Consider the following 12,177-nt stretch of genomic DNA (forward strand, 5'->3'; position numbering starts at 1 on the left):
ACGCTTGTGACCACACACAAATATTGCACTTGGGGAAAAAACATCTTAAAGTAGAAATAGAATGAAACAGGCATTCTGTTTTTTGCTCTAGTATAGTGGCCACTATAGACATCGATCAAGTGCACAAAGCTACATGTGAGCAAAAATAACGTTCACTGAGTAAAAAAAAAAAATATATATAATCCTTCTTCATTCACACGTTACTGTCAAGTTCAAAACAAAAACTATCTTTGGGCTACACTGCACATTATTACATTGTACACTTTCCGCTTGTGGACATCTGTTCTACAATGTGCACGCAAAAATGAGAAAGAGGGAAAGTGTGTGGTGTTCCTTTCACCTCTATAGAGGCATCCAGTTTAAACCAGGCCCAGCTCCAGCTACACTTGATCCCTGAATCCACTTGTTTAACAAGCAACGCCTCATTTTCACCTAATTCTCTCACTCTGAAAATTAACCACATACTGTAGAGAGAAAACATTAGTCAACAGATAGTGGTTAGTTCGTTACGCAAAAAGGTGACGAGTTTGCACCCCTGTTATTGCGTCAGACATTGGATAGATTGAGAAGGATTAAATACAAATATAAATACCTTTTCTCTGTTTTGGAGTTTGAAAATGTGCTGGCCAAAGCTTGATTAACTGGCCCGGTGAGCTTGGCAGATGTGGAGTACTGCAGTAATATTTTTTAAAAGTGCAATTTGAAGTCGGAAGTTCACATAAACGAGTTTTAATGACGCCAACCTGAGTGTTTCAACCACTCCACAAATTTCTTGTTAACAAACTATAGTTTTGGCAAGTCGGTTAGGACATCTACTTTGTGCATGACACAAGTAATTTTTCCAACAATTGTTTACAGACAGATTATTTCACTTATAATTCACTGTATCACAATTCCAGTGGGTCAGAAGTTTACATACACTAAGTTGACTGTGCCTTTAAACAGCTTGGAAAATGCCAGAAAATGATGTCATGGCTTTAGAAGCTTCTGATAGGCTAATTGACATCATTTGAGTCAATAGGAGGTGTACCTGTACTTCAAGGCCTACCTTCAAACTCAGTGCCTCTTTGCCTGACGTCATGGGGAAATCAAAAGAAATCAGCCAAGACCTCAGGAAAAGAATTGTAGAGCTCCACAAGTCTGGTTCATCCTTGGGAGCAATTTCCAAATGCCTTAAGGTACCACATTCATCTGCACAAACAATAGTGCGCAAGTAGAAACACCATGGGACCACGCAGCCGTCATACCGCTCAGGAAGGAGACGCGTTCTGTCTCCTAGAGATTAACGTACTTTGGTGCAAAAAGTGCAAATCAATCCCAGAACAACAGCAAAGGACCTTGTGAAGATGCTGGAGGAAACAGGTACAAAAGTATCTATATCCACAGTAAAATGAGTCCTATATCGACATAACCTGAAAGGCCGCTCAGCAAGGAAGAAGCCACTGCTCCAAAACCGCCATAAAAAAAAGCCAGACTATGGTTTGCAACTGCACATGGGGACAAAGATTGTACTTCTTGGAGAAATGTCCTCTGGTCTGATGAAACGAAAATAGAACCGTTTGGCCATAATGACCATCGTTATGTTTCGAGGAAAAAAGGGGGATGCTTGCAAGCCGAAGAACACCATCCCAATCGTGAAGCACGGGGGTGGCAGCATCATGTTGTGGGGGTGCTTTGCTGCAGGAAGGTCTGGTGCACTTCACAAAATAGATGGCCTCATGAGGAAAGGAAAATTATGTGGATATATTGAAGCAACATCTTAAGACATCAGTCAGGAAATCAAAGCTTGACCCCAAGCATACTTCCAAAGTTGTGACAAAATGGCTTAAGGAGAACAAAGTCAAGGTATTGGAGTGGCCATCACAAAGCCCTGACCTCAATCCTATAGAAAATATGTGGGCAGAACTGAAAAAGTGTGCGCGAGCAAGGAGGCCTACAAACCTGACTCAGTTACACCAGCTCTGTCAGGAGGAATGGGCCAAAATTGTGGGAAGCTTGTGGAAGGCTAACCGAAACGTTTGACACAAGTTAAACAATTTAAAGGCAATGCTACCAAATACTAATTGAGTGCATGTAAACTTCTGACCCACTGGGAATGTGATGAAAGAAATAAAAGCTGAAATAAATCACTCTACTATTATTCTGACATTTCGCATTCTTAAAATAAAGTGGTGATCCTAACTGACTTAAGACAAGACATTTTTACTGGGATTAAATGTCAGGAATTGGTAAAAACTGAGTTTAAATGTATTTGGCTAAGGTGTTTGTAAACTTCAGACTTGAACTGTATTTTGTGCTGCTGCACAGCAATGTTCTATTCTCGGAAGAAAAACAAAAAGGGGATGATTGCGACCACTTAGTAAACGAAAAATGTAGACAAATGAATTTTGTGCCTTACTTTTCCCATCACAGCACTCTTGAAGAAAACGGATGAAGGCACATACCAGGCCGAAACACTTTGGCATTTGTTTTTCAGGTTATTTATATTTCTACTGTAATGCCAAGACAATAAACACTTTTTAAAATCAAAAAGTTATTCCCTGCGTTTTCTTCAAGAGTGCCTTGATAGTGAAAAGTAAACCACACAATATATTTTTATACATTTTCCGTTTACTAAGTGGTGGCCATCATCCCCTTTGTTTTTCCGCCAGTCATAGGATACCCTTTTCAAAGCAGCCTTAAAATGTTTCATCCATTCGAGTAGACCAGCACATAGTTTTTCCTTCTCAATGTTCTATTGTTGTTGTCGGCTGCTGTATGTGGCTATGTTGACAGCCAGTAAAAGTCATGCTAACCTCATCTTTGTCAAAAACAACATTGTAAATGGGGTGCTCTAGAGCCCCTCTCTGTAGCCTGGAAACAGAGCATGATTGAAATGTGTGTTTTTTTTCCTGGTCAGAGTGGTACTCACGGGCCGGAGGAAGGGCTTCTGGACCTGCTTGGTGAGGATGTGGAACATGTCGACCGTCTCTGTAGCCAGGGCCAGGTAGGAGCGTGACACCCGCTCATCCTGGGTCAACTGGGACTGGCGGCTCTGCTGCTGCTCCTGAGGGAGAAATGGAGGAACACTCAGTGTTTCAGTCTTAAGGCACTACAAATGAACTTCGTAACACATTCATAAGCACTTCACAACCCATTTGTTTTTTTCCCCAGAAATTCCGTACTGACCCTGGGAAGCTGATCCCACTGCTCCTTGTTTTTAACCTCCTCCTGGACCTCATGGATGCGCTTCAGGGACTCCAGGCTCTCGTCCAGCAGAAAGGTGGTGTCGTTGATCAGCATGTTGATGTAACGCACAAACTGTTTCCCGGAGCTACAGGGGAACAAACAGATGTATTGATTTCCACAGGCCTCCCAGTCAGCCACACAGAAAAAGTTCTGTGTTACACGCAGCATACACCATGACCGGACAGTGGACACCTATTTAGACCAGGCCGTCACCATAAAAGTAATTGTCATGAGATAAATACTAAGCTTTGATTTTAGCCCACTTACTTGAACTCTTCCAGGAAAGTGCCATGGTGGCCCATGTTCTGCCAGAGGCTCTTGAAGATGGTGCTGATGTGGTAGCGGATGGTGAACTTGTCATAGAACTCGCTGGTGGCACCGGTGTGCTCCACGTCTGTGGGAGGGAGGAATCACTCAGTCAGTTGCCTGTGAGAATCAGTCCACTTAACATTTTCAGACAACTGAGTCGAGCCAAGCCGTACTACACATCACTGTAGTTGATGGAACCTAGACCAACGTGAAAAAGAAAAAATCCAAGCCAGCACAGTACAGTTTATGTTGGCGCATAAACTGAATCCCCCGCACCAAGTGGTCTCACCAGTGTAGAACTTCATGAGGGCCGGGACCAAATGTTTGACGGACAGTGGATGGTTCTCCATCATCTCAGAGAAGCACTGGGTGCGCGGCTGCACAGCTGGGTTGGTGACAAACAGAATCTCCACCAGCTTGGCGATCAGGTAGGGGTTCCGGATGTAGTTCTGACTGCAGATGAACACCACCAGGAAGGTAACAATGTTCTGGACGCAGGGCTCATACAGAACCTGAGGGGAATACCTGGCAGGGCATAGAAAATGGATGCTGACTATCAGTCAAAATCCATTTCTCAGAAGATGCATTATTTTACCTTTTTTAAAAGGTAATTTCTATATGACCCCCATTTAAACACCCCCTTATTTAATAGTATTCTGCAGATATACCCTTGTTAATTCATAATGTGTAACCAGCAATTTGGGAGGGGTGTTAATTAAAATGTATGTAATTAATCTTTCCTTGATTTCTTCGTTCCTCTCTGCTCACCACCTCCTTATAACGCACTGGAGAAGAAGGTCTGGGGGGAGGGACCTTTGAACTTCTACTGCAATGCGGTTTGAGAAGATGCAGAGAGGATGCGAGGAAATGAGGGGAGACTAACTGAGAAAAAGTCAAACAGAGGAGACTTGTCCAGGGAGGAAGTAGGTCCCTCTCATGCATGTATTAATACAAGGAAAGAGAATGTCCTCTGTATGTCAGGGCCAGGAGTTTCTCTGGTTGGGTTACATCGTTAGGAAATCCTTCTGGCCCTACTCATATCACATCCCTTTGAAGTTACCATTTATACAATACTCCAATAAATGTATAAAAGATAGACTGAAACATTTGCTTCAGGTAAAACAGGGTAAATTAACACAATCAATCCCACTCTGGTGGGCCCCATTGTAGAGTCTGTTGGCCAGGATTGGCTACAGCTCCAATGAAGTTGTTTTAGGAGCCAATCAAAACTAAGAATACAGCAGCCCAAAAACTTTTAACATCCAAGTTTGTAGAAATGTTTTGGTCTTTGTCTGGCTCTGCACTATGTAATAATTATGACCATCGATCTGTCGACTTACTGCACAACAAAAAGCAGGAACTCGGCCACATCTTCAATGTAAAACTCTGGCAGAGCAGCAAAGCTTTTTGGGATCTCGGGATTCAGTGGTAGAGTTACGCTGCAAAAAGGGAAAGAAGGAATATAAGGGTGCGTTATTGACCCACTTAATGCAAGTCACAAACAATACAAACAATAGCTCAATCGCTCAGTTGTGCACAGGGCCTCCCACTCCTCTTTCTATTCTGGTTTGAGCCAGTTCGCGCTGGTTCTGTGAAGGGAGTGGTACACAGCGTTGTACGAGATCTTAAGTTTCTTGGCAATTTCTCGCATGGAATAGCCTTAATTTCTCAGAACAAGAATATACTGACGAGTTTCAGAAGAAAGGTTTTTGTTTCTGGCCATTTTGAGCCTGTAATCAAACCCACAAATGCTGATGCTCCAGATACTCAACTAGTCTCAAGAAGGCCAGTTTAATTGCTTCTTTAAATCAGAACAGTTTTCAGCTGTGCTAACATAATTGCAAAAAGGTTTTCTAATGATCAATTAGCCATTTAAAATGATCAACTTGGATTAGCTAACACAACGTGCCATTGGAACACTGGCGTGATGGTTGCTGATAATAGATATTACTTTATTTATTTTTTTACGTCGTTTCCAGCTACAATAGTCATTTACAATATTAATAATGTCTACACTGTATTTCTGCTCAATTTGATGTTATTTTAAAAATGGACAAAACATTTGCTTTTCTTTCAAAAACAGGGACATTTCTAAGTGACCTCAAACTTTTGAACAGTACTATGTGTGTGTGTGTGTTAGTAAGAAAGGTGCATTCCTCACTTAGTTCACGTTATTTCATTTCTCCAGGTAGCCTACTTTACTTCGTAATATAACCTTATATTACAGCATTAAAACAGTTCCCGATTGTGGCATAGTAACTTACTGTGGGTAGGCAGGATCCACCATGCGTAGGATGAGCTGAATGACCATACTGTAGAACTGCAGACATCTGCGTAACAGGTTCTCGTCCAGAAGACCCGCATCGGCACAGGCTTTGGAGCGCACCAGTTTCTGTCAGGGCCAAAGATCACAAGATAGAGGGTTTCAACTGAATATTGTCCTTCACTCATGTTATGACAAGTTAAAATGTTGAATTTTCCTGTCTGCAACACAAATTTCAGCATAAAGCATGTATGAAACTACACAAAATGGAAGAACATTTGGAAAGAAACTATGACGCACTGGAGAAACGTTGCGTTTTCTACTGTTCTCACAATTCAAATTCACCAAAGATGTATCACGTATGACAAGGAGAACACAAGCAGATGGGAGAAAGTTCCATACGACTGAAAACTGAAAAAAAATATATATACACTGCTCAAAAAAATAAAGGGAACACTTAAAGAACACAATGTAACTCCAAGTCAATCACACTTCTGTGAAATCAAACTGTCCACTTAGGAAGCAACACTGATTGACAATAAATTTCACATGCTGTTGTGCAAATGGAATAGACAACAGGTGGAAATTATAGGCAATTAGCAAGACACCCCCAATAAAGGAGTGGTTCTGCAGGTGGACCACAGACCACTTCTCAGTTCCTATGCTTCCTGGCTGATGTTCTGGTCACTTTTGAATGCTGGCGGTGCTTTCACTCTAGTGGTAGCATGAGACGGAGTCTACAACCCACACAAGTGGCTCAGGTAGTGCAGCTCATCCAGGATGGCACATAAATGTGCGCTGTGGCAAGAAGGTTTGCTGTGTCTGTCAGCGTAGTGTCCAGAGCATGGAGGCGCTACCAGGAGACAGGACAGTACATCAGGAGATGTGGAGGAGGCCGTAGGAGGGCGACAACCCAGCAGCAGGACCGCTACCTCCGCCTTTGTGCAAGGAGAAGCAGGAGGAGCACTGCCAGAGCCCTGCAAAATGACCTCCAGCAGGCCACAAATGTGCATGTGTCTGCTCAAACGGTCAGAAACAGACTCCATGAGGGTGGTATGAGGGCCCGACGTCCACAGGTGGGGGTTGTGCTTACAGTCCAACACCGTGCAGGACGTTTGGCATTTGCCAGAGAACACCAAGATTGGCAAATTCGCCACTGTGCTCTTCACAGATGAAAGCAGGTTCACACTGAGCACGTGACAGAGTCTGGAGACGCCGTGGAGAACGTTCTGCTGCCTGCAACATCCTCCAGCATGACCGGTTTGGCAGTGGGTCAGTCATGGTGTGGGTGGCATTTCTTTGGGGGGCCGCACAGCCCTCCATGTGCTCGCCAGAGGTAGCCTGACTGCCATTAGATACCGAGATGAGATCCTCAGACCCCTTGTGAGACCATATGCTGGTGCGGTTGGCCCTGGGTTCCTCCTAATGCAAGACAATGCTAGACTTCATGTGGCTGGAGTGTGTCAGCAGTTCCTGCAAGAGGAAGGCATTGATGCTATGGACTGGCCCGCCCGTTCCCCAGACCTGAATCCAATTGAGCACATCTGGGACATCATGTCTCGCTCCGTCCACCAACGCCACGTTGCACCACAGACTGTCCAGGAGTTGGCGGATGCTTTAGTCCAGGTCTGGGAGGAGATCCCTCAGGAGACCATCCGCCACCTCATCAGGAGCATGCCCAGGCGTTGTAGGGAGGTCATACAGGCACGTGGAGGCCACACACACTACTGAGCCTAATTTTCACTTGTTTTAAGGACATTACATCAAAGTTGGATCAGCCTGTAGTGTGGTTTTCCACTTTAATTTTGAGTGTGACTCCAAATCCAGACCTCCATGGGTTGATCAATTGGATCTCCATTGATTATTTTTGTGTGATTTTGTTGTCAGCACATTCAACTATGTAAAGAAAAAAGTATTTAATAAGACTATTTCATTCATTCAGATCTAGGATGTGTTATTTTATTGTTCCCTTTATTTTTTTGAGCAGTTTATATATATTTTTAAGTTAGCAAACCTTGAGCTGGGTTTTGCATCTCTTCAGCATCTCTCGGTGTCGGCTGGCCAGCGGAGAGTCCTTCCACTGGCTCTCACTATTCTTCAGCTCTTCCACCGTCCTGCCACGTCAAACAACAGGGTCATCTTCATTAGGGCACACCACAGCAAAACTGATAACGAAAAAAAAGCCTTTCTTATTGGACCACTTCAAACTGACTGTGTGTGTGTGTGTGTGTGTGTGTGTGTGTGTGTGTGTGTGTGTGTGTGTGTGTGTGTGTGTGTGTACCTGTTGAGCTCGCGAATGGCTCTCAGCCTGCGGATGTAGCGTCGGCAGCCTGGTAGGATGGACAGGTGGTGGGTGTGCAACGTCAGAAAGAAACACTCTGTGGGGAACTTGGGATTATAGAACTTGGAAGGGTCATCATCTGTCGATAAAAACAATTAGGACAACATATAGGACAACTTCAGGTAGGTGAATGGCACATCTAGTTAGTAAATTTTGATGGTAATATTAATTATAATGAATCCCAATTAGCAGACACTTCTCCAAAGCGACCTACAGTCATGAGTGCATACATTAACATGGCATATACAGTTGAAGTCGGAAGTTTACATACACCTTAGCCAAATGCATTTAAAAACTCTGTTTTTCACAATTCCTGACATTTAATCCTAGTAAAAATTCCCTGTCTTAGGTCAGCTAGGATCACCACTTGATATTAATGTGAAATGTCATAAGAAAAAAAAGGAAAAAAAAAAAGAGTAGAAAGAATCATTTATTTCAGCTTTAATTTCATTCATCACATTCCCAGTGGGTCAGAAGTTTACATACACGCAATTAGTATTTGGTAGCATTGCCTATAAATTGTTTAACTTGGGTCAAACGTTTTGGGTTGCCTTCCACAATAAGTTGGGTGAATTTTGGCCCATTCCTCCTGACAGAGCTGGTGTAACTTAGTCAGGTTTGTAGGCCTCCTTGCTCGCACACGCCTTTTCAGTTCTACCCACAAATGTTCTATAGGATTGAGGTCAGGACTTTGTGATGGCCACTCCAATACCTTGACTTTGTTGTCCTTAAGCCATTTTGTCACAACTTTGGAGGTATGCTTGGGGTCATTGTCTATTTGGAAGACCAATTTGCGACCAAGCTTTAACTTCCTGACTGATGTCTTGAGATGTTGCTTCAATATATCCACATAATTTTCCTTTCCTCATGAGGCCATCTATTTTGTGAAGTGCACCAGACCTTCCTGCAGCAAAGCACCCCCACAACATGATGCTGCCACCCCCGTGCTTCACGATTGGGATGGTGTTCTTCGGCTTGCAAGCATCCCCCTTTTTCCTCCAAACATAACGATGGTCATTATGGCCAAACAGTTCTATTTTTGTTTCATAAGACCAGAGGACATTTCTCCAAAAAGTACAATCTTTGTCCCCATGTGCAGTTGCAAACCGTAGTCTGGCTTTTTTATGCCGGTTTTGGAGCAGTGGATTCTTCCTTGCTGAGCGGCCTTTCAGGTTATGTCGATATAGGACTCATTTTACTGTGGATATAGATACTTTTGTACCTGTTTCCTCCAGCATCTTCACAAAAGGTCCTTTGCTGTTGTTCTGGGATTGATTTGCACTTTTCGCACCAAAGTACATTCATCTCTAGGAGACAGAGCGCGTCTCCTTCCTAAACGGTATGACGGCTGCGTGGTCCCATGGTGTTTCTACTTGCGCACTATTGTTTGTGCAGATGAACGTGGTACCTTCAGGCGCTTGGAAATTGCTCCCAAGGATGAACCAGACTTGTGGAGGTCTACAATTTTTTTCCTGAGGTCTACAGGTACACCTCCAATTGACTCAAATGATGTCAATTAGCCTATCAGAAGCCATGACATCATTTTCTGGAATTTTCCAAGCTGTTTGAAGGCACAGTCAACTTAGCGTGTGCAAACTTCTGACCCACTGAAACTGTGATACAGTGAATAATAAGTTAAATAATCTGTCTGTAAACAATTGTTGGAAAAATGACTTGTGTCATGCACAAAGAAGATTGCCAAAACTATAGTTTTGGCAAAAACGAAATTTGTGGAGTGGTTGAAAAACAAGTTAATGACTCCAACCTAAGTGCATGTAAACTTCTGACTTCAACTGTATATGATAAAGGATTACATTTTACTCTTCTTAAAGGAACAATATGTAGAAATCGCTCCATCATTGCCTGGTTGCTAAACTTAGAAAATGATCGAAAATTTCAGTTTGTGACAAAACAAGCAATGTATAGTGTAGAGAATCAATGCACCATCTAAATCGATGTGAAATGTATTTTCAATAACAAAAAATATTTACTTTGTGTTTTGAAGCTGATGTTCAAAACAAAAAGTAAAAAGAAGCAAAAATGAAACTTAAAGATGGAAAGCATAGAAATAGCACGCATAGAACGTATCTACCGCTTATCCACTGTCTTAGGTTAGATGGCTTCACTCCTAAGCAATACTCGTCCCTCAACTGATCTGTCTAACTACATGTGGAACTCATCTCATTGACTTAACACGAGTTCCTAATTCTGAAAATCACTCTGCTCTCCATAGCAGTGGCTAGTGGCTACTATGGCAAACCATGCTCGATCAGGTGAGCAAACTTTCTCCAGCCTCCAGCGAGTAGCCTAGTGTGAGGTTGTTTGAATGGCCATTAACTATACAGTAGATGGTGATAGGTTTGGATTTCTAAACTTCAAATATAATGAATCAGTAGTTGTAATAGAGACCTGAGGGGTGCCGTTGCTGAGGGGCTACACCAGAGGTTAATGGTTATCTGTAGGAGGAAAGTATATGGTTCAACGGGGCCACCAAGTGCTGAAGCTTGTAGTGTGTAAGAATTGTCTGTCCTCGGTTGCAACACTCAATACCAAGTTCCAAACTGCCTCTGGAAGCAATGTCAGCACAAGAATGGTTCATCGGGAGCTTCATGAAATGGGTTTCCATGGCCGAGCAGCCGCATACAAGCCTAAGATCACCATGCGCAATGCCAAGCGTCGGCTGGAGAGGTGTAAAGCTTGCCGCCATTGGACTCTGGAGCAGTGGAAACGCATTCTCTGGAGTGATGAATCACTCTACACCATCTGGCAGTCTGATGGACTAATCTGGGTTTTGCGGATGCCAGAGGAACGCTACCTGCCCAATGCATAGTTCCAACTATAAAGTTTGGTGGAGGAGGAATTATGGTCTGGGGGCTGTATTTCATGGTTCGGGCAAGGCCCCTTAGTTCTAGTGAAGGGACATTTTAACGCTACAGCATACAATGACATTCTACACGATTCTGTGCTTCCAAATTCACGGCAACAGTTTGGAGAAGGCCCTTTCCTGTTTCAGCATGATAATGCCCCCATGCACAAAGCAAGGTCCATACAAAAATGGTTTATCGTGATCGATGTGGAAGAATTTGACTGGCCTGCACAGAGCCCTGACCTCAACCCCATCAAACACCTTTGGGATGAATTGGAACGCTGACTGCGAGCCAGGCCTGATCGCCCAACATCAGTGCCTGACCTCACTAATGTTTTTCTGGCTGAATGGAAGCAAGTCCCCGCAGCAATGTTCCAACATCTAGTGGAAAGCCTTCCCAGAAGAGTGGAGGCTGTTATAGCAGCAAAGGGGGGACCAACTCCATATTAATACCCATGATTTTGGAATTTGATGTTCGATGAGCAGGTGTCCACATACATTTGGTCATGGGCGGCAGGTAGCCTAGTGCTTAGTCGTTCTGCCCCTGAACAAGGCAGTTAACCCACTGTTCCTAGGCCGTCATTGAAAATAAGAATTTGTTCTTAATGACTTTCCTAGTTAAATAAAAGGTCAACTTAAAATAAAAGTTGTATGTGTCTGACTGACAGCTGGCACTTTCATGGCCGATGGAAATAGGGGTGCCGCGAAACCCCCTGATATATAAAAATTGAATTGGACAAATTTAGAGTACTGTGTAAATATTACTCTGGTCGTTGTGTTTTTTACACAACATCTCTGATTTAGGCCTTTATTACTACAGCCGACAGCACACTATGAGCCAAGAAAAACATTTCTCAGCTCCCTAGGATTACACCCAGAAGTTTAGTCTCAACTTTCTCAATCGTCACATTATTCAATAATAAATCTAAATTAGGGTCAGCATTGAGCGAGTGATTTGTCCCAAAAATTATGCTTTTAGTTATTGAGATATTTAGCACCAGCCTATTGCTAGAGTTGCTCTATGTTAACCTGTTAGGGCTAGGGGGCAGTATTTACACGGCCGGATAAAAAAACGTACCCGATTTAATCTGGTTATTACTACTGCCCAGAAACTAGAATATGCATATAATTATTGGCTTTGGATAGAAAACACCCTAAAGTTTCTAAAAC

The 12,177-nt window shown here is 43.1% G+C and overlaps 1 protein-coding gene across 7 annotated transcripts in view; it reads right to left on the reverse strand.

Annotated features, from left to right (window-relative positions):
* LOC100380420 (ubiquitination factor E4B, UFD2 homolog (S. cerevisiae)) overlaps window positions 1-12,177 on the reverse strand; it is a 93,670-nt gene that overhangs the window by 13,730 nt on the left and 67,763 nt on the right. For all 7 annotated transcript variants that reach the window (XM_014135593.2, XM_014135591.2, XM_014135590.2 and 4 more), the window contains 8 exons: window positions 8,082-8,220; window positions 7,815-7,914; window positions 5,802-5,929; window positions 4,878-4,976; window positions 3,827-4,062; window positions 3,496-3,622; window positions 3,169-3,313; window positions 2,912-3,046 (listed from right to left, as the gene is read on the reverse strand). In XM_014135593.2, coding sequence (XP_013991068.1) covers window positions 2,912-3,046; window positions 3,169-3,313; window positions 3,496-3,622; window positions 3,827-4,062; window positions 4,878-4,976; window positions 5,802-5,929; window positions 7,815-7,914; window positions 8,082-8,220 — 1,109 coding nt within the window. The remainder of the gene's footprint in view (window positions 1-2,911; window positions 3,047-3,168; window positions 3,314-3,495; window positions 3,623-3,826; window positions 4,063-4,877; window positions 4,977-5,801; window positions 5,930-7,814; window positions 7,915-8,081; window positions 8,221-12,177) is intronic.

This window comes from Salmo salar, chromosome ssa13, assembly GCF_905237065.1.
Source record: "Salmo salar chromosome ssa13, Ssal_v3.1, whole genome shotgun sequence".
Classification (NCBI taxonomy): Eukaryota; Metazoa; Chordata; class Actinopteri; order Salmoniformes; family Salmonidae; genus Salmo; species Salmo salar.